Source organism: Protopterus annectens, chromosome 3.part1, assembly GCF_019279795.1.
Source record: "Protopterus annectens isolate FY-2018-M chromosome 3.part1, PAN1.0, whole genome shotgun sequence".
Lineage (NCBI taxonomy): Eukaryota > Metazoa > Chordata > Ceratodontiformes > Protopteridae > Protopterus > Protopterus annectens.
Window position 1 is genome coordinate 1,386,008,212 of NC_056732.1, and position 26,523 is coordinate 1,386,034,734.

Here is a 26,523-nt window from a genome sequence, read left to right on the forward strand (position 1 = left end):
CAGGCCATATGATCGACACTCATTTGGTCGACAGTTCATTTGGTCGACAAGCAGATTTGCCCCCCTCCCCAATGTTGTGCGACCCTGAAGTTGATATATATAGTTGGGGGTGTGTGGGGGGCACAGCCCCCCACATTGGGGGGTGTGGGGGGCAAAGCCCCCCACATAACATGCTTGTCGACCAAATGAACTGTCGACCAAATGAGTGTCGATTATATGGCCTGTTGACCATGTGATAGGGATTCATATATATATATATATTTGTTCAGATCCTGTGTGCCGTGGATTTTGTCTTACTTGGTCTGTTTTGCTCATTTTACGTTCTTGGTTCTTGTTATCCATGGCAGAAGGAATGAACACCACTACTTTGTTCGGATCCTGTGTGCCATGGATTTTGTCTTACTTGGTCTGTTTTGCTCATTTTATATATATATATATATATATATATATATATATATACACATCAGGGAAAAAACTCAGTCCGGCACACTGGCTCCAATAAAGGTAGTTGATGAATGTCACAGTCCCAGACAAGTGTTCCAGTTATGATAAAATCTTTAATACTCACAAAATATCACATAAGATTAAACACTTTCACTCCACACAGGGAACTTCATCAGAATACATCACTATCACTATCATCAAACACTTAAATAACACCATTACTAACCTCAAGATTTTGTTGGTCCCTAGCTAATTAATAGAGAGCTCTACTGACCATTGCACCCAAAATACATGTGAACAGAATTTAATAAAATAAGAACCATTAATAAAAAAACAAATAACATGTGTTATTTCTAGTTGCACTCAATATTTAAAAATATATATATTTTAGTATATATTATATAATGGTATATTTTAGTATATATTATATAATAGCTTGGATGTGTTCTTAAGGACAGTAAAATTTGGGTTCAGAAGTGGGTCCTAATCTTAAAAACTATTTTGAAGTTACTAAATACTGTAAGGAGAATAATAATAGAAAAGGTACCTTTAGGTGTGGAATGTGCCCCCAGTGCCCATATATTTTCAGCTTGCAAGAATTAAGATTCCGGGACGTTTGGAAGATTAATAGTAGATGGATTTTATAGCTGTAACACCAAATGGGTGGTTTATTTGGCTTATTGTGTTGTGTGCTTCGCATACTATGTGGGTAAAATGGAGAGAAAAATAAATACAAAGGATCTATGAGCACGTGTATGAGATTAGTAAGGGGAAATAAACTAATGCCTTGTATAAGCATTCCTTAGTTTGTACTCAGGCTATTTTCAGGTTCTGGGTATTTGAACAGGTGAAAGTGTTTGACAGGGGTGGGGATTGGGAAAGCAGTCTCGAGTACAGAGAGCTTATGTGGTAGCTGAGGATGGATGCCTGCACTCCCCCCGGTTTAAATGAACATTACTGTATTGATCCATCCCTCAAAAGAAGAGCTTTGAAATATTGAGTATTAATGAATGATTATATAATGAAATTATTAGTGAATGTAAAAATATATATTTTTTTAAATATTGAGTGCAATTAGAAATAACAAATATGTTATTTGTTTTTTTATTAATAGTTCTTAATGTTATTCTATTCTATTCATTTGTATTTTGGGTGCAATGGTCAATAGAGCTCTCTATTAATTAGCTAAGGACCAATAGAATCTTAATAAGTTTAATTAATGATGCTATTTAAGTGTTTGATGGTAATAGTGATATATTTTGATGAGGTTCCCTGTGTGGAATGAAAGCTCTTAATCTTATATGATATTGTGTGAACATTAAAGATTTTATCATAATTGGAATGCTTGTCTAGGATTGTGACTTTCAGCAAGTGCCTTTATTGGATCCAGTGTGCCAGAATGAGTTTTTTTCCTGGTAAATAGATAATATTTAGAGCAACATGCAAGGATTTAGGTATGAGAACTGAAGCTTAAATTTTTACCTGGTATTAGCCACTGTCATGCTGGCATTTTCACTTGGCTGCCTTAAGAAGATGGTCTTTGTGATCATGTTTAAAGGCCTCAGATGTATCCTGGGTTGTTACTTCTGTGGAGATTTGGTTCCAAGTGGTAGGATCTAGTCTAGAGAGTGCTCTTTCTCAAATAGCAATGTTGAAGTGTGGATGGACAGGGGTTGTAATTTTGGAAACTTCCCTGTGTACAGTTTCGATATCTAAATAGAAATCTTGTTTTTCAGAGGGAGGACATCATCTCAGGTTTAGGATTTTGAAAAGCAGAGTGCCAAGAAGAAATGTCGAACTCTGTTACTGTTACTATTTGATGTCATTAACTAGAGCACAATTGTGTATAAGATGATCTGGTAGAAGAATTACATTTTTTTTTTATATTTAATCTTAAGAGTATTGTAAGAGAAATTCAGAGTCAGCAAAAGCAAACCGTATTCAAGTTTTGGAAGAACATTTTTGGCAATGGCAGTCCACGCATTCAGTGAAAGAAGGTGTGTGATAAAATATATTTTTCACAGCGTGAGGGGCAAATATATGGAACAGCCTTAACATATGTGTCATAGAATCAAGTTCTAATGTAGCTGATCGCTAACACTTCACAGGAAGATTTCCTTAGTTGATATCCTAAATGTATACATCACTAGGTTTTTGAGTGACATATATTTATTTTTTGCCATAATTATGAATATTTAGTATTAAACCTTAAATATTTAACATTTTCCATGTCACCAAGGATCCAGAAATAAAGGTATTCTAATATTTTAAAAGATAAAGCAGATTTATCTGGCCAGTGTTTTACAACATAAAACATAACCTAAGCATACACAAAATACATAATGTTTTCTTTACTGAAATGCTGTGCAAAAATGTTTAGAATACAATTATACCTTTTCTAGCCTGAATAAAGAATACTTGTACCAAAAGGGTTCAATTTTAGAACAGTTTCAGAACATATGCACTAAAGTGACATCTTGGTGTGTTCAAAATTCACAATACAGGAGATATGTAGGCCCACTAAAGCTGGCTAAGGGAGTAACAGAGATATTATGAACTAAATTGGTGATTATTACTTTTTGAGAAAGTGAAATAGTTACATACAAATTGCTAAATACATGTCTATGACACTAACTCTAAAAGGGAACTTAATGCAAATTATGCATATCCATAACATGTCTAGCTAAAGCATTACTAGAGACTGTCCTTTGTATGTCTGAGAGATACATTGAAGCACATTCGTCCAGCATTATATTTGTCTTACCAATATAAAAACAGGTACATTTTTCACAGCTCACTAGATAAATTATATTAATAGATGTACATGTTGCAAAACATTGAAAGGCAAAGAATTTCCCAGTAACAGGATGTTTAAACACATTATTTCTATTTATATAGCTGCAAAACTGGCAGCCATAGCATGGAATAATTCCTTTAGTTATGATATTACTAGAAGAAATTGTGCTAAAATCCTTAAAAGAAAGCTGTTGTGTCAAATTCTATTCCTTTCTACAAGGAAAGTTAAGTTGTTCTCCTACAACTTTTTGATAATATTTGAGGAGCATAAATAGACCAATTTTGTTTAATTACATTTCTATGTTTTTCTGGTATGTGTATTATATTTAATATGATACCTAAGCTTAAATGAAGTCAAATGATTAGATTGATCCTTTATTGCTTGTTGTTTTGAAAAATATGGTCTAGCTAAAGATTTTCTTTCATTTAGAACTCTATTTCTATATGAGTCTGAACGCAAGTAATCCTGTACTTTAAAATTCAGAATACATTTCATTGAGCTGTACTAAACAATAATTATCTTTTGAATTAAGACTACTAGCCCTAAGGAACTGACTATGAACTATACCATTATATATATGATTAGGATGATACTATTAGTAAGTAAATAATCAGGTGTCTGTACCTCCTTTCTATGAATCTTTGTAATAATTATTCCAGTGTGTGTGTGTGTGTGTGTGTGTGTGTGTGTGTGTGTGTGTGTGTGTGTGTATATATACACACACACATATATATATATATATATATATATATATATATATAATGTTTATATCTGTAACTGATGTCAATTCAAATCTTAAGAATGATGTAGTAGAGTGTAAAAAAAACAATAAAATGATTCAAACTCTGCAAGTCACCAGCTCAAATCATAAAAATGTCATAAACAAAATGTTTATAAAATTTTATAAAGTCAAAATATATACTTTTATTATTAAAAATATATTCCTCTTCCCATACTGAAAATGAAATATCATAATAAGTGTTAGCGACTGGGGTGCCCATCGCAACACCTTTAATTTGATGATAAATGTGTTTATCAAATAAAAACACATTATTACATAAAACTAAATCTAACAAAAGACTCACAGGGGGATTCAATAAACTCCATGTAAGCTTCAAGTGAAGTGTACACAGAGTTTAAATATTTACGCAGTTAGCAGCAACGATGACTACATATTCATGCCACACACCATGTTTAAATGTAAACAAGCACAGTTTCACAGATAGCAACAGTGTTTCCAGCCAGGAAACCATGTAAAGCAACATGAATAGCAAACTTGTTTACCATAGAGCAATCTAGGTTAGCGGGATTGCAGGGAATGCCAGAATGATTACCAGGGTTTATCATATAGTAATGTATAGGGTCCAAACACAGTGCAGGGTGGTGTGTACAGTGCAGAGTATTGTGGAATCCCATTCCAGGCATTCTGTACAAGTTGTGTAAATGATTTGTAAGGGCACATGGACTGCCATTTAAAATAAATAGTCAGGGAAAGTGTGTGTATTGAATAGGGACACACAGATGAACTGTAAGAATGAACACAGGGAAAGAAGACAGGTGAAATATCGTAATGTACAGAAGGTGAGGGCATGTAAATGGAAGACATTTGTAGCAGAAACACTAATCACCTATCAACATGGTACAGTATGGACTGCATAGTGAAAATGTATATTATGTGACTGTCACACAAGGTGATATATAAATGGAGAAGATGTCTTTGTGATATAAGGATCCTGACTTGAACAATGCAGAGAACATCTATCAGGGATGTTATAGGTTCATAGGTTCATAGGTCTTTACTAGGCTAATGACCACAAGGGCCATTTTAAGTCTAGCCATGCATCCCAAATCTCTGACAAGTTTTGATAAATGTAAGCATATGCCTGAGTGATGAACCATTTATAGGTTACCTCTATCCATTAGAGGCATAGGTGCCAAACCAGGGTTGTCTGCATATTGTGAAGCTGTGAAAACTGATTTGACTGAATATGACTGTAATGTCAAAAGAGGTCTCCAACAAGTGGAACACAGTTACAGGCTCATGGACAACAGTAAAAGAAGCATCCACAATCATGGACAATATCAGAATAATACCACCAGTAACCCCATGTCTCTGACACAACGTATGTGATTCTGAGTGATCATAGATGGTTCTGCATGAACACACTTATACAACTATTATGACATGTCAGCAATCTATGAGGGTAATCAAGCACACCGTCATGACACTGAAACATTTGCTGGAGGCGTTAGGAGGGACAATGCTATACCTATATGTGACATTATGATCACTACAGGCTAGTTAACTTGTGTGCATATAGCACAATTCACACTGTCAGGAATGTAACTCATGCCATCAATGTTGTCAAACAGTTATGTATGTACTGTGTGCATCTCCGGGACAGGTATCACACATGCATCTAGTAAACACCTTGATGGGGTTCTGCAACATCAGACAGTAATGTTTACGCAACAAAAAGAATACCTAGGTATTGCCAATATGATGTGTGACAGCTCACTGTGGCAAAGGTGGTATACTTCAGTTACACATCACTGGAAGATGTGTATGGAGGTACATGAATAATAGTGCATTGTAGTCAGTTATTGGTGTGATGAAGGCTGTGAACTGTGGAGGTATTATGACCTTTGATGTAGATGTCTTGCACAAGCTCAGTAGTTGTGTTACATACAAGAGGTTAGTCACCACTCTGGACACATGCTAGTGGACATTCCACATACCATCTACCATAAGACACAGATCACATACCACATAACAATTGGTCTGCTTATAAGGTGTGATGTCTACATTATCTTTGGGTTGTGCATTTGCTTTCATAATGCAACAAATCCCCCCATGTTTTTTTTTTCATCTCATGTGTTGTCATGGCAGCAATCTTTGGTGTGTGTAGTTACTGTCTGTATTACACAAATATCACAGTTGGAGTCAATGATTGCTCACAAACTGTAGTCCTCCAGACAGCTGCTTCGACAGAGGATGTGTATGTCATTCTTGACATCTGTGACTTAAATAATAAACAGAAAAGGGCCTAGGAGACAGCCCTGATGTATGGACCTGACCACTGGACCCGAGATATGGGTCACTTCACACATTTCAACATATTTAGATGCCACATATGTGATGGAGTGGTCTATCCACTTGGTGATATAGGTGTTTATGGCCACATCTGATGGTGCTGAGTGAATACCTCAGTGTGGATTTGTGTCAAATTCCTTGGCTTGGTCAAGTTTCACAAGATGATAGCATTGTCATCATGCATGCCCTTAATGACCTCTTTGAGGACATTTAACCGATGTAACAGACATGGATGTAGCATTAACAACTCACACATGTCCATTGCACACAGCTGGGATATTGCTCATGTCCATTTAGAAAAGGTCCATAATGACATGTTGGTCTATCTCACAGATGAGGAAAGTCAGGATGTGTCTATACATGCATGTATGCATCATGTGCTGTCCCCCCAACTCTGTTGAATGCATGTTGATGTACACCATTCTATGGGAACACAGTCCATGTGGAAGGTGTGTTGAAGTGTGTATCCAGCTGTGTCAGGTAGGTGTATGTTCTGAGTCACGCTATCGGTGATCTGTGATGTCACAGCCCATTTATTCTGTGTGATAGGCCTAGATGAATATAAGACAGTGCATACTGCCTATCTTGATCTGGCCTAGGGTTTTGGACACAATCCCCCACTTAGGTATCATTGAGAAACTCTCCCAGCTGGGGATTAACCCTTTTACATCACTAGATTATTTATTTATTTATTTATTTATTTCACTTTGATTACAGGGGAGGTCCACTGGGCTTGGAGGCCCGTTTTCAGTGGAGGCCCGGGGAGAAAAACTCCAATAAGGAAATACAACAGTTTAAATAGTTTGATTACAAAAACAGTTTCAATTAACATGCAAAGTCATAGACAGTATGTATTACAGATAACAGGTAGTTACAAAAGAATAAACACTAAACAATTTCAATTATTGTTAAGGAGGAAAAAAAAGGCTTGCATAATGAAAATACACATTTTACTGTTTTGTTCCCTAAGCTAAATAATTTTTAGAAAGGAATAGGAAGGTGAATAGGAGGAGGTTAGCCTGGGGTAAAGGGAGAAGAGTTTACGAGTTGTAGGCTGAAGAGTGCAGTTGCAGAGTCTGTTTAGATAGAGGTAGGAATGAAGTTGGGTTTTGAAGTTATTAAGGTTGATACATGTCCTTAGTGATGAGGGAAGGGCATTCCATTTTTAGCTAGGGTAAAAGATAAGAGAAGCTGACCTGCAGGACGCTGGGGCTTTTGAACTGTGATCAGGTTTAGCTGAGAAGATCTAAGTGGTCTAAGGGGGTTATAAGGTTGTAGAATATTAGAAAGAGCAGGGCAGTTAGAAGGGTGTAGCAATAGTTTGAAGGCTGTGGTGATTTGGAGAAAGTTAAGTTGATTGGGAAGTTCGAGCCAGTTTAGCGAGTGAGGGGAGGAGCAGTGATGAGAAGAGGATTTGGCATTTGTGGCAAATCTAGAGATTTTGTTGTAGCATAGTTCCAATTTGGTGGTAAGTGTGGATGAAAGATTAGTGAGCAGGGGGGGCTCCATATAAGAGGGAGGGAAGGAGGTAGGTAGAGGCAAGGGTTAGTCTGGAATGAGGAGAGAGGACGTGGTTGTTTCTATACAGTAAACCTAGTTTTATGTGTGTTTTTTTGATGTTTAGCTGGATATGGGTATTAAATTTTAGTTGATCATCGATTGTTACACCGAGAAGTTTGGTGGAGGGTACAATCTCGATAGAGGAGTTACTAAGGCTGGTAATGTGAAATGAGTTTTTATCAAGGGAGGAGGATTTAGAGGGGGAGAAAAGGAGGATCTTAGTTTTGTTAGCATTTAGGGAGAGATGATTTTGTAGCATCCAGTTTTCAGTGGTTGAGAAGGCACTTTGAGTTAGGACTTGGAAGTCTATTAGGTTAGAGGCAGAGCAGATCAATGTGGAATCATCAGCATATTGCACAATTTTGGTGTTAGGGATGGCTTTGTGGAAGTCATTAATAAAGATATTGAATAGTAGTGGGCCGAGTATGGAACCTTGAGGTAGGGGTAGGAAGAAAAGTAGAGGTGGATTGGCCCCATCTCACAGCTTGGGACCTGTTTGAAAGGTAGCTGGAGAACCAGGAAAGAGTCTTTGGGCAAAGGTTGAGATTAGCTAGGTGATTTAGAAGGTGGGTGTGAGAGATGGTGTCAAAAATTTTGGATAAATCCAGTAGGACAGTGGATACTATATTACTGGAGTCACGAGCTGAATTGATGGAATGCAAGAAGGAGAGAAGGGCGGTGTCCTGGGCAGAAGCCGTGTTGGGTAGGAGAGAGAAGTTGGTGCTTGGTGAGGAATGGAAGGAGTTGCAGGTGGATACATTTTTCTAGGATTTTGGAGATAGGGGAGAGAATGGCTATAGGGCGGAAATTTGAGACAGTACAGTTTTTGCCGCCTTTGTGGAGAGGTAGAATGTAAGTGGTACGCCATAGTTTAGGTACATAGGATTCAAGTAATGACCTATTAATTAGGATGCTGATAGGTAGAGCAATAGAGTCAGAAGCTATTTTTAGGAAGGAGGATGGAATGTTATCAGGGCATTGGAGCAGGGCTTTAGTTTATATAGAAGTTTCTTTATTTGACTGGTAGATACTGGTTTGAGTTTGAAAGGGGGGGGCAGGTTATGGAAGATTGAGCAGGGAGGGGAGGAAGGTGATTGTTAGTAAATGTCTTGGTTAGCTCAGCGATGGAAGAGGTGAAGAAGGAATTAAATAGTGAGGCTATTTCAAGGTCAGATTTGTTGGTATCTGGACAGGGGTTGTTTTTAGTACCTGGTCTGAGGAGGGAATTGATGGAATTCCAGAATTGTTTGGGGTTTCTAGCATGGTTTTCTTGAAGTTTGATGTAGTAAGACTTTTTATCTTTAATGACTTGTTTCTTGGTTAGGTCTCTTAACTGCTTATACTTGAGGAATATTTTGGGTTGCTTGTGTTTAAAGTAGGACTTCCAGGTTTTATCCCTTTGGAGCATTAACTTTTTTGTGTATTTGGTGAGCCAAGGGGAGGTATTTGCTTTAACTCTTTTTGTTCTTGTTGGAGCTAGAGAGTTAAGGACTGTTAAGAATGTTGAATTGAAATAGTTGACGGCTTCATCTAATGGTAATATTTTTAGAGGGTTCCAGTTGGTGAGTTTAAGAGAGTCAGAGAAAGAAGTAGGGTTGAATTTAGAGAGGTTTCGAGTGTGAGTGTAGTGGTGAGAGTGTGGGGAGATGGGAGTAGCTCGAATGGAGTAGGCAGGGAGGTGGTCTACTAAAGGGTCAGGAGTGATGCCAGATTTTATAACTTTGTTTGGATGAGATACTAGAATCCAGTCAAGTATGGAGCCAGGGGATTAGCTTTGTTAGGTCTGGTAATGGAGTTAATAAGTTGGGAGAAGTTAAATAGGTTGATAGTTATTGTGGGATTTGGGTTAGAGATTTTTCCCCAATCAATATTTACATCCCCCAGAATGTAGGTTTCTAGGTTAATGTTGGAGGAAGTCCAGGAGAGGATGTCTTCTAATGTATTGGTATTGTTGCCTGGAGGGATATAGAGACAAATGATACAGATACTTTTATGGTTGTTCATTTTTAGTAAGCCAATTACTAGTTCAGCATTATTGAATGAAGGGATGGGGTTAGGGTAGGGAGTAATGGACAAGAGGTTGGAGTAGATTAGGGCAACACCACCACCTCTTCTATTAGGTCAGTCAGATCAGAGAGAATGGAATCCTGGGGGTAGGAATTCAGAGTCATTAATGTGAGGTTTTAGCCAGGTTTCAGTGATAGCTGCTATATCAGGAGAGTTATGGTTGAGCCAGGCATGGAAGAGGGATAGTTTATTTTTTAAGCTTTGGGCATTGATGGTGAGGAATTTGAGGTTTTGTTAGTGGATTTCTTGTTGGTGTTAGGGAGATTTGTAGGATGTAAAGTAGGACCTGGGTTGGGGTGAATATCTCCAGCCAAGTGAATGAATGTGGGATGGAGGAGGTGTTTATTAGTTTTGTTTTTAGATAGAGGATGCTGGTAGATGTGAGGTTTATGTTTATAGCTAGCATCTGAGCTTGGAAAAAGCTTTACTTTTAGGAGGAGGATTGGGTAGGAGGGAATTAAAGAAGCTGAGATGTTGTGGTAATGGGAGGTAAGGTGGTGTTTGGGAGTAAGAGGAGGGGGGAGTACTGGACATGAGTATAGCAAGTGATGTGGTATAGAGATATTAGAAGGAAAAGGAAGGAAGAGAGGAGAAGGATCTTGTGAGGAAGGGAGAGCATGGTAGTAGTGGTCAGTTAGAGGAAAGTAGAAAAGAGAGGTGATGGGGTGTTGGTAATGGGGGAGTGGTTAGAAAGAGGAAGGGGAGGGGACAAGGAGAGTTAGGATTGGTTGGAGGAGGGGGAGGGATGGATAGGGGGATAAATGTAGAGGTTAATCAATTGGCTCACCAACAGGGCACATACTGTGAAAGTTGGTGATTCAACCTCTACCAGTAGAGCTGTCACCACTGGCATACTCCAAGGATTTGTGCTTGGCTGTTTATAGTTTGGAATCTATTTCTTGACAGTCCAGGCTAAAGTATATGGCCTTTGGCTTACCAGATTTTCTGATTATTGCATATTGGGTGCAATTATTGGGACCACCAATTATAATATACTACAGGAGGGTCTAACACAGACTGATTGGTGCCAAAGTGACACTGTCTACAAATAAATGCAAAAATGTGTCATTATTTTGGCCTTTTGCAAAGTGGAATTCCCCACTAATTACAGCATTGACAACACTCACCCTATGCCGAAACCCAGTGGTGCAAGACCTGAGGATGGTATAACAACACTGTACTCAAACCTGTCCAGAACACTAATACAGTATAATCCTCCTTTTTTGCATGTACCTCACCAGACACCTGCAGCAGCTGGAGAAACCACAGGGGTTTCTTACCAAAAAAAATACAGGGTCTACAAATCATGCCATAAAACCTGTAGATAGACTAAAAGCCCTGTCACTGTAATCTGTATCGTATAGGATGAGATGACTTGTGCCTGGCCTCCAGGCCACACTCTGACCCTGCCCTGATGGGATTACTGCACATCCACAAATCAGCTATACCTGACATCAGCAGAGTCTGCTGAGGAGAAAATGGTAATAGTAGTGTCCCACATGCTGTTGTAAAATGCTTTCTATAATGTCAAGCAAGTGCACAAACACACACATCCCCCAGTTGACTACAGTGAGAACAGAATCCCTACCTATCTAAGTAGACTGACTAGAGAATTCTGTATTTAAGGCAAGTGCCACAGCTAAAGTCTGACTTGTAGAGTGTCAGACAACAGTTTATAGGTGATGATATCAGCACATCAGCAGTGTCTGATGATGAGAAAATGGTAATAGCAGTGTTCCACATGCTGGTGTAAAATGCTCTCTCTCTAATGTCAAGCAAGTACATAAACACACACACACACACACACACACACACACACACACACACACACACACACACACACACACACACACACACACATGCACACACCTCCCAGTTGATTGCAGTGAGAACAGAACCCCTACCTATCTAAATACTCAGACTAGTCAGTACTCTATGAAAACACCACAGCACAAGTCTGATTTTTCAAGGCTGCAGGCCACCTTATACTGAACAATATCAGCACTGAATGTTGAAGGGAATATGTTTGGAGGCCAGCATGAAGTGGATGCATAGGCATGTGCAAGTGTTAAAATATTGGCAATCCATGTGATGAGAGTGGTAACTGTGGGATACACACTTATGCTGCTCTGACTAGATACACACACACACACACACACACACACACACACACACACACACACACACACACACACACACACACACACACACACACACACACACACACACACACACACACACAGTCCTCTCAGTTGACTGCAGTGAGAGCAGAACCCCTACCTAAGTGCACAGACTAGAGAACTTAGTATTTTATGCACTTTTACAAGGCTGCAGGACAACTTATAATGGATGACATCAGCATTGGATTTTGCAGAGATGATGTTAGGAGGCCTGTGTGAAATGGATGTGTATTCATGTTCAGTTGTCAAGATATTTCAAGTTCTGCATGTTACCAGATTGATGAGTATGCAATGTGTAGTATCTGGTGGTTGTGTTCAAATGTGCTGGTATACTTTAAGAGACAGCTTTACAAACTATATGCAAACAGGTGTCCACATTACTCTAAGTACTGGATCATCTGAATATGTGTTGACATTCTAAAGATGTGTATGATATATAACACAATATTTATTATAAATTTATGTAGTGTGGTTGATATACTTATGAACAAGTACTGAGAGACCAAGGTTGCAGTGCATGGGGGGAGGTAACAGATGGCTGCATTGTAAATATGCGGCATTTTCTTAGATAGGGTCTTCAATTTTTTCTGTGTCCATATGTAGTTTCATGTCATGAACACTAAATGGACAGTAAACAAAAATAATACATGCTATTGTACACTTTGTGTAGTGCACCGCCAAGCAGCGTGTTTGTGCGATGGCTGGCAAAGTGTTTGCACATGCGAGGCACACACATTTCTATTGCTTTCCTTGTTTGCACATAGTTAAGCAGTGTGCAAATGCAAGTCTCATTACTAAAATTATGAGAGTTAACACACCTGCTGCTTAGCTGACTTTGTGGCAGCAGGTGTGAATGCATTGCCACATTTCTTTTTGATACCAAATGATATAGGGTTCAAATCCGGATATATGTAATACTTTTACTTTCACCTCTACACTAATAACAAGACTCTTCACTCCAGTAACAAAATTATTCTCACAGTAACTAAGTCTAATAATGCAGCAAGGGACTCCCTCTTCTTTAATTATGTATCTAAAATTTGGAACACTCTACCCAGTCACATACCTACTATCGCTTCCTTCACACAGTTTAAAAAAAATCATTAAAAATGCATCTCATTAATAACTGGCTATGCTCTTGCACTGCACCAGGTTAGACCCTCCACTGTGTTAGACCTCCACCATTCTTTTCTCACCCGTCAAGATGTATGGATAGGTCTAGCTTCTAAGATTAAATAAAAACATACAATATAATAAAAATGTATTGATGTTTTGATCTAGACACTAATAATCTTTATGAAGCTGATGTTTTACACGTCTCTCCAACAATGAAGTTTTTTTTAGACTAAAGAATCTAGTACTATTGTATTATTACTCTGTTTTACTAATTGTGTCAACTATGTCTGTTCATACTACTTGATTTAGAACTCACTGCATTTTGAATGTAATTTTTCTTCGCAAACTTTGTATTATACTATATTACATGCTATTGTTGTGTTTGGGGCTTTTCTCCCCAGGCCTTCACTAAAAATGGGCCTGTGTCCAGTGGACTATCCCAGTTAACCAATGTAAAATAAATAAATAAATAAATAAATAAATAAATAAATAAATAAATAAAGTAAATAAAGTAGTGATAAGGCAATGAAATGATTATTTATACTACATTTGTCATGTGTTACTGTGTGTTGATGTAGCACAGTGTGTTTAAGTGACATTGCACTGAGGTAACTGCAACAAGAAAGTGCCATTCAGCATTGTTTGGCATTGGTGCGCAATGCCTAACTCCAGGCAAACATAGAGGCCAAAAGATGAAGGGCTCCATTGTTTTTTTTTTTTTGGTACTTATGTGTGTTGTGTGTGATTCTATTTTTTGACCAGATTATAGGTGTTAAAATGCAGTAGACAGGAAAGTAGTAAAATGGTGGGAAAACATTGAGAAGAACAAAGTTGAGGAAAGCAATACAGGAATGTGCAGGAGGGAGGTAGGAAAGAATGATAGTTATCCATTTATTCAACAGTGTAAAATGAAAATATGTACAGAATATTAACTGAATTTGGACTGTCACCTCCTCAAAGAGGGGTGACAACAATGCAATCATGTTGTATAGCCAATTCGACCAAATCAGATTTGTGAAGCAAACACGTAGGAAATGGAGAGCTATGTATGAGATGATTTTTTTTTTTTTGTGGGAGGGGTGCCCATTTTTTTTTTTTTTTTTACTTCAGTAAGAGAGGAATGCTGGGTAAGGGATGTTGGTATTTTTGGGTTGGGTAAGCTGGTTAGGTGAGGAAGCAAATGTAAACAAACAGGACAAACAAGACAAGACACAGGGACGGTGAAGGACACAAAAGTTTGGGGGACACCATGATTGGGGTGAGGGAGGGGACAATGCAAGCTCATGCCTGTCTCAAACATGGGGAAAGTGAGAATCTTGTCCTCACCCTCAGGACTGTCATCACTGTCCTCTTACTCTGCTGGCTACTGGAGTGCTTGACATCTTCTCCTCCTACAGGCCACGAGGGAGAGCAGCCTCTCCATCTAGCATAGGAATACACCAATGGTGGTGTGTATGACCCCATACACTGACCCTGGCATCTCCTGGTGAGTGATGAAACCCCCACCTCCACAAGTACTCCAGGAGGGTACCACAGCACCAGCTGCCAGGGTAGTGCCGCCTGAGGGCACAGGTAGTGCAGGGGCAGCAGAGGCAGCACTGCCAGGTTGGGTCCCAAATGTGCTGGGCATTGGGGCTGGAGCCTGTGGAGCGGGGCAGGCTGACACACTGTGGTCAGCCTATCTCTGTATATTGTGAAGCATTTAGTGATCTGTTACATATGGATGACATAGAGACATTTTAACGACACATAACAGAAAATTATAAGGGTTGGAGTGAGAGAATAAAAAAGAGATAAAATTAGTACCATCATATGTGAATTACAGTCCATTATCACAATTATACAACTATTTTATTTGAAGTATTACATTTAAGTATATGTCCTAACAACTACAAACTATAATTATGGATTGTTCAAAGTAATCCTTGCAATGTGCATATATTGCACATATACTTGGTTCAATTATACAGCATTGCATTTATGCCACTTGTATAGATTTTAATTCATGCAATATTATTAAAGAACTGCAGTATTGTATACTTGTTACTCATGGTATTTGAACCCACAACCTCTATCTATAGTCTCACTTGACTCCTAAAGTTGGTTTGTGCTACAGACTTATGCATGCATACTTGCTTTTACAGTTAGGATATGTATGCTTACTTTTCTACTACTGTAAAGAAAATAAAAAAAAAGTATCTTTAACTTTTAAAGCTACAATAATACTTTTCTTTTGCTGGATACATACCACTTCCTTCCCTCAATCTCTCCAGATGATCAGCCTGAGCCTGCCTATTTGCCTCAATTTCAGGATTAGCTATGAAAAGAAAATAACAGAAGAGCATTATGCATACCAGTCTTGCCTATATTTAGCTTTCAGCATACCTACATAACTCTAGGATGTTGCTAGTTTGAAACTCATACAACCACTGGTTGAGTGTAACATTCTTGCACAATGTTAAGCGGAGAGCAACAGTGCCAAGCAGAGGAAAGCAATTTTTGAAATTGGAAGGTTAATCTGACAGTTGACATTAGATTGATGGGTATCTGCTCTTGTAACTGCTAGGTGATTTAACTTTGCTGACATGCACTGGAGGACATGAATGCCCTGACCCGACACATGTTTGTTTGGCTTTATATACTGCTAAAATTGATTTTTGCAGTGTGGGATCCGAATCTATGCATAAGGGACAAAACAGTTTCTTCCACACTGGTGATTTATTACCTTTGCCACAGAATAAGTGCTTCTCAGCATAGTCATGAATCATTCATATATTCAGATGACAGAGTGAGGTGTTAACTATGTACAGTATGTTTTCGACCTGACAAGGTCCTTGTATATAAATTCATTTGTGTATTTAAGTGTGGAGGCCATCCAAGTCCAGATTGCAGAATTATACTTACAGAAACATAGTAGACAGTATACCCTTCATCATACATCTGGACGTTCAAAACACAATAAGGGCGATTGTGCATCTTCCTACTTCATTTTGCTGCTTGTGCTTAGGTGTTCAACTGCTTTTTCTTTGCCACATGTGTTACTGCTTGTAGGTAGCCTTATTAAATTGATGACAGTATTCTACTAACATGCTGCTTTATTTGAGCTGTTTTTTACTGTTGTGATTGTGAGCTAATTTATCACATTTGCACTGTTTTAAAGCAATTTGCTGATTAACTTAATTTCATTACTGTTTAACTGTATTTTTCCATACTGTGAGTTCTGTTTTTGTCTGTAAGTTGTTAATCTGTGCTTTTTTGTGAGTTTTATTGTGTTCTTAACCCTTAAACAGTGTAGCATAGTCTGATACAGGTATGCTGCATCCAGAGCTGCAGCTGCACTGTTTTTAACCCTTTGTGAGGTATTCCAGCTACAAAATTTTCCTTAGTAGCACTTGTGTAATTACCTAGTAGTACTACTCTTAGACCTTCCATCCTTTACCCTTTTAGATGTCTCTGGCCTCTCTCCCTCAGTTCCTGACACATATGGATGGACAATTTCCTATGTTTTCTTCTGCCAGTCTGGCTGATATGGGCATCCTGAGACAGTGAAGCAACTGCCTCATATACATGTTAAACCCTGTACTACTACCACTTAGGAACACAATTTATGAGAGATGCAATTACATTAAGAACCTAGAGTCAATGCTCTCTCCCTCACAAGCCAGTATATCTGAACCGAAAAGGTTGTCAACATAAAAAACATACCTCAAACACCACTCACACCTACACAACATGCACCCACATATGTGGAGGTCCCCAACAAAAACATACCCAAACAAAAGAGGCCTCTGAGGCAAAAACACACGAGAACTCCACTGCCCACAACACCACACACCACACATAGTCCACACACCTGTGTCTCACAGCCACTAAGGACTAAACATAAACCCAACATATTAGTTATAGGAGACTCCATTGTGAGACACACAGATGTGCACCTCACCAGATTGGATAAGGAGAAAGTCACTGTTAGTTGTTTGTCAGGTGCCAGAATCTGCCATATCACCCATGCACTCAAGTCTCTCAACAACAGGTAATGTTATGGCTCTGTCATAGTCCATGTTGGCATGAATGACTTGAGACGTACCTCCCGGGACTACATGAAGAGAGACATGATCGAGCTCAATGAATATGTGTCCCTGGCAGGTATGTCCCTAACCTTAAGCAGCATTCTACTGTTACCCAGAATCATGCCTCAATACAAACATAAAATGAATGACTTTAACAATTGGCTTAGTTTCTGGTGTCATTCCAAGGGGATCCAGTACCTGACAGCTTGGGATGACATGATTGGCAAACCACGATGCTTTCCCAGAGATGGCCTGCATCTGTCTCCCTTGGACTTCAGGCTGCTGGCAAAGGCTGTTGCCTCCCCCATAGTGCCTTTTTTAGGCAATGTCAGGAGGTCAAAACTACAAACATGAAAATGTCATCAAAACACAAATTAAAGGTCATGTTGCTAAATGCTAGGAGTCTAAACATGAAACTGCACTCATTGCAAGCTTTCTTAACCCTGGAAGTTGCTGATATTTATGCAGTCACAGAAACGTGGTTCAAAGCTATGGAGAGCACCCCAGCCATATCAGGTTACTCATACTATCATACGTTCAGACCCCAAACCACGGGCAGCAAAGCAAAAGGAGGTGGAGTTGCAATATATATAAAAGACATACATACCTCCAGGCTGGTCAAACTGTATGATGCACAGGATACATTCCAGGTGCAGTTAACTATTGACAAGACCCCTATTCAAATCATAGCTAGCCACAGGCCACCAATTTTGACTCAAGATGCCCACTCCACTTATCTGGACCTCTTTGAATCTATAAAGATTCAACCCTTTACCCTGATCCTGGATGACTTTAACTATCCAACCATAGATTGGAAGAACTACTCATACCAAAAGACAAATGCCCAGAGATTCCTTGAATTTGTCAGTACAAATGCATGGGACCAGCTGGTCAACACCCCCACAAGCGGTGACAATATCTTGGACTTGGTGTTAACCAACATGAGTAAACAGTGCAGCATTTTTATAGTGTCAACCTCCCTGGTAAGATCTGACCACAAAGTGGTCACTTTTGAAGTCACCAGCCCACCTCGCCCTGCCCGCCCCAGCTAGGGTCAAACAAAAAATCTTCTCCGAAGCTGATTACAACCTCCTGAGGGAAGGTATAAACAGCTTCACTGACCCCTCCCCCTCTGTTGGAACTGTCACCAATGTCTAAATCTACACCAAAGTACTATACGAGTACTTATATAGATGCACGGAATCAGGAATACCTGACAGGACAAAATCATCCTCTGTAAGGAAGAGTAAACCTGTCTGATGGACATCTGCAATAAATAAACTATATAGCAAAAGGAAAAAATTACTGTCCAGGACCAAGAAGGAGCAGGTGCCCAGCTGGACGCAATCTGTCCTTAGCCTGAACAAGCAAATAAGTGCACCAGTGAAATCCTCCAAAGTAAACGAGTCCAAACTGGCCACATCTACTAAAGACATTCATAAGGACTTCTTCACATATCTCCGCAATCTCAAAGGAAGTGCTCAGATCTGCTCAGAACTGGTGTTCAAGGACACCACATACACAAATGCTGTAGATATAGCCAACCTGCTGGCAGACAGGTTCAGTGAAAACGTCACCCCTCTGTCCCCCTATCAGTAAATCAGAACATCCCCAGCACCTGCCCCCCTCCCCTTATTGCTAGGGAGCAAGTCATCACTGCCCTCTCAAAGGCAAAAAATACAGTCTCTGTGGGACCCAATAACATTCCAGGCTGCATTCTACATGAACTCAGGCAGGAACTTGCAGCACCATTAGGCACCCTATTAAACCAAAGCCTGAGTGCCGGCTTTATCCCAGCCGAGTGGAGGACAGCCACTGTTATTCATCCCTTTGCACAAAGGTGGAGCATCCACCGATCTGGGAAATTATAGCCCCATCAGCCTAACTAGCCTGATCTGCAAGCCCATGGAGCGGATCATCATGGACCTTATTAACAAGGACAATGGCAACCTCCAAACATTTGATCCTACACAGTTTGGCTTTGTCAAGGGGAGGTCATGCCTGTTAAATATGGTCAACTTTTTTGAGACAGTCACCAAAGCCATGGACGAGGGGAAGATGGCGCACACCACCTACCTTGACCTGGCCAAAGCCTTCAATAATATTCCCCACTCAGGTATAATAGATAAACTCTCTCAACTAGGCATCAATCTGTATGTTACCAGATGGGTAGCAAATTGGCTCACTGATAGAACCCACATAGTCAAAATAGGGGAAGCCACCTCAATCAGTAGACCCATAATGAGTGGTGTACCCTCCGGATCAGTCTTGGGCCCTCTGTTGTTTGGGATATACTTTTCTGAGGTGCAGGCTAAAACCAGTGGGTTATGGTTGACCAAGTTTGCAGATGACTGCAAGCTGGGTGATGTCATCAATTCCCCTAGTGATGTGGACATCCTCCAAGAGGGTCTCACCCAAACAAATGATTGGTGCCAGAAAGATGTCCTCAAACTGAATGCCAAAAAATGCATCATCGTCCCCTTTGGGGAGAATGATGTTCCCACAAATTATCACATTAATAACAAGATTCTAATCACACAGTCAGTCGTGAGGGACTTGGACACCCTGGTTGATATCAAACTGAGTTTTGACCATCATATTGCCTCCATTGTATAGCAAGCTTTCTACATGGCCCACTTCATTAGTAAGGGTATCTCATCCAGGGAGAAGGTAGTCATAACATCCCTGTATTATTCCCTTATAAGACCCATTATTGAGTACAATGCCCCTTTTGGCATGTACCTCACAAAGCACATGTGACAGCTGGAGAAACCACAGAGGTTCCTCACCAGGAGAATCCAGGGCCTCAAACATCTACCCTACACAGATAGGCTAAATGCCCTGTCCTCTACTTAGTCTCATACAGACTCCTCATAGGTGACCTCTGTCTGGCATACAAAGCAATCTCGCCTTGATGAGACTGCTGCATATCCAAAAGTCATGATCCACTGGAGTAACCCACACTCACAACCTCAACCTGGTTTGTGACATCAATAGGACTTATTGGCAGGATAGATCTCTGTCCCAGAGACTCCCCCTTATGTGGAATAGACTCCCTCTCCACAGCAGTGTACCTCATTAACCCTTTTTAAGTGCAACCTGGATAACTGGATGGAGAACAGAAAATACACCCCTAGGATTCCACCTGTGTCCCTGCTGCAAAGGGGCATCAGGTGCTGACTTGTCAGAACATGGAATAAATTCTTGGCTAGGCTTGTAAGGGCCTCAAGGCCAATAGCCTAGTAACTTCCTATGAACCATAAATATTATCTAATTAGAACAGTATAAATATAAATATATATCTGTGTAATAATATCTAATAAGCGTCCACCCATATGTATTGGTGTGCATACAAACTAAATTATTTACAGTTCTGAAAAAAATGTTAGTGCTTTGCAGCTGAGAGAAAAAAAAACACCTGCCATGACAATGCACACACCTGCACGTTTTCATAAATTGCTAGTTTACTTCATCCACTGTTTTCTGTATTTTTATGTGTTTTTCAACTGGTTATCATTGTATAAACATTTGGGGGGGGGCTGTAAAGAAATAAAATAAAACAATAAGCACATAAGCCTTCTCACTATAAAAGTGCCCTTGGCCAAATGGTACCTTACTCGGCTGCCTAATTCACCTATGCTAAGATCAGCTATGGTCAGAACTGGAGGTGTCACGTTATTCTACTTAGGTTAAAGATAATTCTAAAGATGAGGAACATTAGGACTGAATGCATTGTTCTCAGTACATAATTTGATTTGGGGTGAGGATATGGTAAGTGGAAGAGGTAGTGCCAACACTGATTCTGAACTATATCTGCAGTCATTTTATTAATATTATTACATTTTTCCAGTACTTGATACTCTGGAAGTTTGTGAATTACCCATGCTTCTCTTATCTGCTGTTTTTAACTGGTAATTAATCTATTCTGCTAAGAAAAAGACTGTGATGTTCCTGTTGTGGAGCAGACATTAGGTATGATTGTAAGATGAAGACGGTGAAGCAAACTGTCCAAGCTGAAAAGACTGTAGAATATTTATATTGTGGAAAAAGACTTCATCCGCACAAGACAATCCAATCAAACTCATTTAGAAAAAGGTCTCTGACAATTTCTTTGCTAGCATCAAGATACAAAGTTTTGGAGCAATAATTCAGATTACGTTTTACTTCTGTTGCAGTAGTCAAGCCACAAACATAGGTGTTTGTACACAGTTATCATTTCTGGTGCACAGTTTTCCCATGTAACTATTTGATAGTAATCTGGCTGGTACGCTAAAGGCCATAGGCTAGTATTTCACTTGACTGACCCAACAAGTTGTGCTAGTGAGACATCCTACAAGAACTGCAATAGCCGCACTCTGTTTCCATACAGGAGACCAAAGTCTTTTCTGCATCCCACATAATGTTGTTAATTAAGACTGAAATGTAAGGGTTCTGATACAAACGCTTCATATATTTTCACATGTGGTGAATTATTGTTATAATGTTGCACCTTCAGCTGTATTTCAAGATTCATGAAACTGCTTATACAAGTTGTTACCACATGTGGGTGTTTAGAATGGTGGTATATGTGACTACTAACTATGATGAGGTTTTCTGCAGTTTCTGTCATGTCTCCTTACTGCCTTTATGCCTGAACTTTTTTATGCTGTTTCCAGATTCAGGAACTGAAGCAGAAGATCCAGGAGAGGGAGGAAGAACTTAGTCAGCAGAGGCTAGAAACCGTAAGTCAGCATAAAATTTCCCCTACTTCTAAAAGTGTTGCTCACAGCAGGGACTGGGGTGATAGGACTTAGTCCAGAGTTATACAATAGAATTTCATGGAATCTGAATGTTTTCTTCTTTCGTTACTGAGGCCTCATTGTATCTAGCTTTTTTGCTGCTCAGATACCCTATGCAAGCACCTACTTCATTTGGGGTGGCACTACCTCAGATCCCCTGTAAGTAAAGTTATGTCACGAAGGTACATGGGGTAAATTTAACATGATCATAAGTCTTCCCCACCAGAATCTGGTGAAGAGGTAGACAGCATAAACTATTCTAGTGTTTGTATTAAGACTTTGATTTACTAAGGCACAATGATGCAGACATCCTTGATGATAAATGGATTCCATATTTTATTTACCTTTTTTCAAAACTTATTACATGAGCAATACATAAACTGTGTTTGTAAAATGCATAAAATATATGAGGCATTTGCATCTCAGGACTCAGAAATTCTAATGCTGTGTTAACCATTATCCATCTTAATTTAACTAAGATCTTAATTTAAATATCTAATGTATAATAGTTGCCTGTGTATGTTCTCATTCCATGTCTTCCCCAGAATATCATTTGGCGTTCTTATTACTTACAGGTGATATTTACATCTCCTGTTCAAAGATAAGAACCACTTCTATTGGTTCAGTTTGCTAGGCAAGTTTTCCCCTTTGAACTCCACCCCTTCCCACTTCTTCTGTATTTCAGTAATCCTCCCACTGATTTTTCTTATGTAAATCAGTCCTGAATCCAACTATCCCCTTTCATGATTTGACAGAAGATAGAAGGAATGTAATTACTGGTAATATCTGTTATTCCACAGCTGGGTTATTCTTTTCCTAACCTTCAAAACCACCTGCCAAATGACATCACTAACTCTATCAATATCTACTTGAATTCCTTGAATGTTTGGGTTTGCACATATGAAATTTCCTAATGGCTCTATTCATCATCTTCTTTCGGCTGTTCCCATTAGGGGCCACCACAGTGGATCACCTGTTTCCATTTATTCCTGTCCTCTGCATCTTGCTGTGTCACACCAACCACCTGCATATCCTCTCTCACCACATCCATAAACCTTATCTTAGGCCTTCCTCTTTTCCTTTTACCTGGTAGCTTCATCCTTAGCATCTTTTTCCCAATATACTCAGCATCCCTCCTCAGCACATGTCCAAACCAATGTAATCTTGTCTCTCTGACTTTGTCTCCAAACCTTCCAACCTGGGCTGACCCTCTAATATACTTATTCCTAATCCTGTCCACCCTCGTCACACCCAGTGCAAATCTTAACATCTTTAATTCTGCCACATCCAGCTCAAACTCCTGCATTTTTGTCAATGCCACTGTCTCCAACCCATATAACATAACTGGTCTCAATACCCTCTTGTAGACCTTCCCTTTCACTCTTTCAGGTACTAGTCTGTCACAAATCACTCCTGACACTCTTCTCCACCCACTCCATCCTGCCTTTACTCTCTTCTTCACCTCTCTTCCACACTCACCGTTACTCAGAACTATTAATGGTTCTATTACTAATGAGTGGACAACCTTGTTCTCTACCTTTTGTAATGGTAATGGTATGCTGAAGATTTATCATAAAGAGACCTTATTAGTAAGGTAAAATTTTTCGAAAATCCATACTGCACCAGTGCAAGCCAAAGGTAATCCCAATTCATGGAATCGAATGCACTATTAATAGCTAAGCAAATGACATTCATTTTATTTTTTATTTTGTTTATGAAATCAATAAGGGACAAAAATTCTCTTTATATCGTCATATGTATTTCTGTTTTTAATGAATCCTGTTCGATCGTTCTCTATCAATAACGGCAATATTTGTTTTATTCTGTTTGCATGAACTGTCATAAACATTTTATAATCTATATTTAATAAACTTATGAGGTACACTCATCAGGTTTTTTATCTTGTTTCAAAGTTGGTGATACCTGAGTGTACTTCCAAAAAGGAGGGCATTTATTACCTTCTTTAATTGATGTGAACACACTTAGTAATAGATTTAATACATTATTAGATAGTAGTTTAAACATCTCTGGTGCCACATTATCATTACCAGGGGCTTTGTTTAATTTTAGTTTCTTGATTTGCACTTTAATTGCTGTCATAGTTATATCTTTAGCTATTATTTTTCTGTGTTCATCTGATAGTCTTAGTCTTATATTTTCCTTAAGGAATTTTCTAACTGCTTCACTTGATTCTACTTTATTTTCTTGACTATTGAGTTTATTAAAAAAACACTCTAAAGGCTTCTAGAATTCCTTCCAAGTCTGATACTTTTCTTTTTTTGTCTATATTGTTGTTTGTCTTTTCGGCTTTTCCCGGTAAGGGGTTGCCACAGCGGAACTCCGATCCACTAATGATTGGCAGTAGATTTTTATAGTGCCGAGTTGATCTGATTTGCCTTTATCATTCTTTTCATCCTGTTAGCTATTCTCCTTTGATTTTTTGGATTCATAGAGTAAGTGCGTAGTTTGACCTTCTCCAGATTAATCATTGTTTTAAGTTCAATATCTCTAAGTATTTTTTGTTGAGGTCTTCTAATTCTTTTTCTGAAGCTAAGTTGCCTTTATGAATATCTAATTTCATTTTGTCTATTTCAGTTTGTAGTTCTGTCAGTTCTTTATTCCAATGCTTTTGTTTGTCTTTATACCAGGCTACTGCCTTCCCATATAAATATGCTTTTATTGTATCCTATATATATATATATATATATATATAAATATATAAATATAAATATATATATATATATATATATATATATATATATATATATATATATATATATATATATATATATATATATATATATATATATATATATATATATATATATATATATATATATATATATATATATATATATATATATATATATATAAATATATGTATATATATATATATATATATATATATATATATATGTGTCTGTGTGTCTGCTGCCTCGTCTGTGAGGTTTAAATCTAGAAATGTTTGCATCTCTGCAGTATAGTATTGTTTAAACTCTAAGGTTTTCTGTATAGGCTGGAATTCTTATGATTGTAGTTTTCTCTTAAAGTTAAAATCTATTTGAAAAGTTATTGCATTATGGTTTGAGAAGGGGCAGGTGATTGTTTTGACTTTGCTAATTTTTGTGGTAATATCTTTTGTTATATACACTCTATTCTGGAAAAGGTGTTATGTCTATGTGAGTAATGTGTGAATATCAATTAATCTTGTTCAGCATATGTGTTAATGTCAATTAAGTTATATAAGTTAGTAAACTCTGTAAGTAATTTTGATAGTGGAGATTTCTTGCATGTGTTTTTAGCATTTGTGTCCTGTTCTTTTATTACACAATTAAAATCTGCAATTATTGCATTACTTTTGGAATGTTGTATTATGTTCTCTAAATGTTGTTTGGCTGCCCTGACACCCAGTCCTGGTATCAAGTAGTTGTTTACTAGGGTATAAGCCAAACCCTTTATTAATATTGACACTAAACAAAACATTCCTGAGTTATCATTGACTGTATTTATGATCTTGGGCATCAAGGTAGTCTTTCTCCATAATATTGCTACACCTCTTTGCTTTTTATCATATTCTGAACTTGCTAGTAATGTGTAATTATGCATATTAATCTTATTAGTGTCTTGCTGTATAAGATGCATTTTTTGTAAAAATATGACTTGCGCTTTACATAGCTTAATATATCTTTGTAAGCTTCCTCTTTTATAGCTGTTATTTAAGCCATTGACATTGATAGAAATGCATTTCACAGTTGGACTAACTATACCTTTGTATTTAACCATTGTCCTGTTTGGGTCCCCTTCACATGGTCGACTCTTCAGAAAGTCGACTTTCATATGGCTGAGACCAAATGATCAACTTTCAAAAATCAGACCATGGGGAACTGCTATCTCTGTACAGTGCAGAATGGGAAAATTTCCCTCTTCCACACTGTAGTGCAATCTCGGAGTTGGTATATTTAAGTTAGGAGGGGCAGAGCCCCCCTGCTAACATTTTAAGGTAAGTGTTTGTTGTGTTTTATGTGTTTATTTTAGGTGGTCTGCTTTTCGAAAGTCGATCATATGTTCTCGGCCATATGAAAGTCGACTTTCTGAAAAGTCGACCATATAAAGTAGACCCTCCTGTTTTTGTGTTTGTACATAACCTTGTATGTGTGCTGAAAACTTTTTTACCATTCATTTCATATATGCTATAAATGCATTGTATAGGCATCCATTTAAAAGGTACAAATAAAAAATGTGTAAAAAGTGGTTTTCAAAATATAAACAACCAGTCATTCCCTTCATGGGAGGAAACATTCTAGCCTTGAATAGGTTTGCCATCCAAGTGACCCCTCTTATCCCTATTCAACATCTTCCCTCAGCTTTCCCAACAACAAATATAACTAAAAGCATCAAATTCTTATTGCTTGTGTGG

At 38.4% G+C, this 26,523-nt stretch overlaps 1 protein-coding gene across 1 annotated transcript in view; it reads left to right on the forward strand.

Moving 5' to 3' along the window:
• Positions 1–26,523, forward strand: part of LOC122797784 (kinesin-like protein KIFC3) — a gene marked incomplete at its 5' end in the record, with an annotated part of 595,169 nt that overhangs the window by 84,336 nt on the left and 484,310 nt on the right. Inside the window, one exon of the mRNA XM_044066305.1 lies at positions 21,984–22,049. Within this exon, the coding sequence (XP_043922240.1) occupies positions 21,984–22,049 (66 nt within the window). The remainder of the gene's footprint in view (positions 1–21,983; positions 22,050–26,523) is intronic.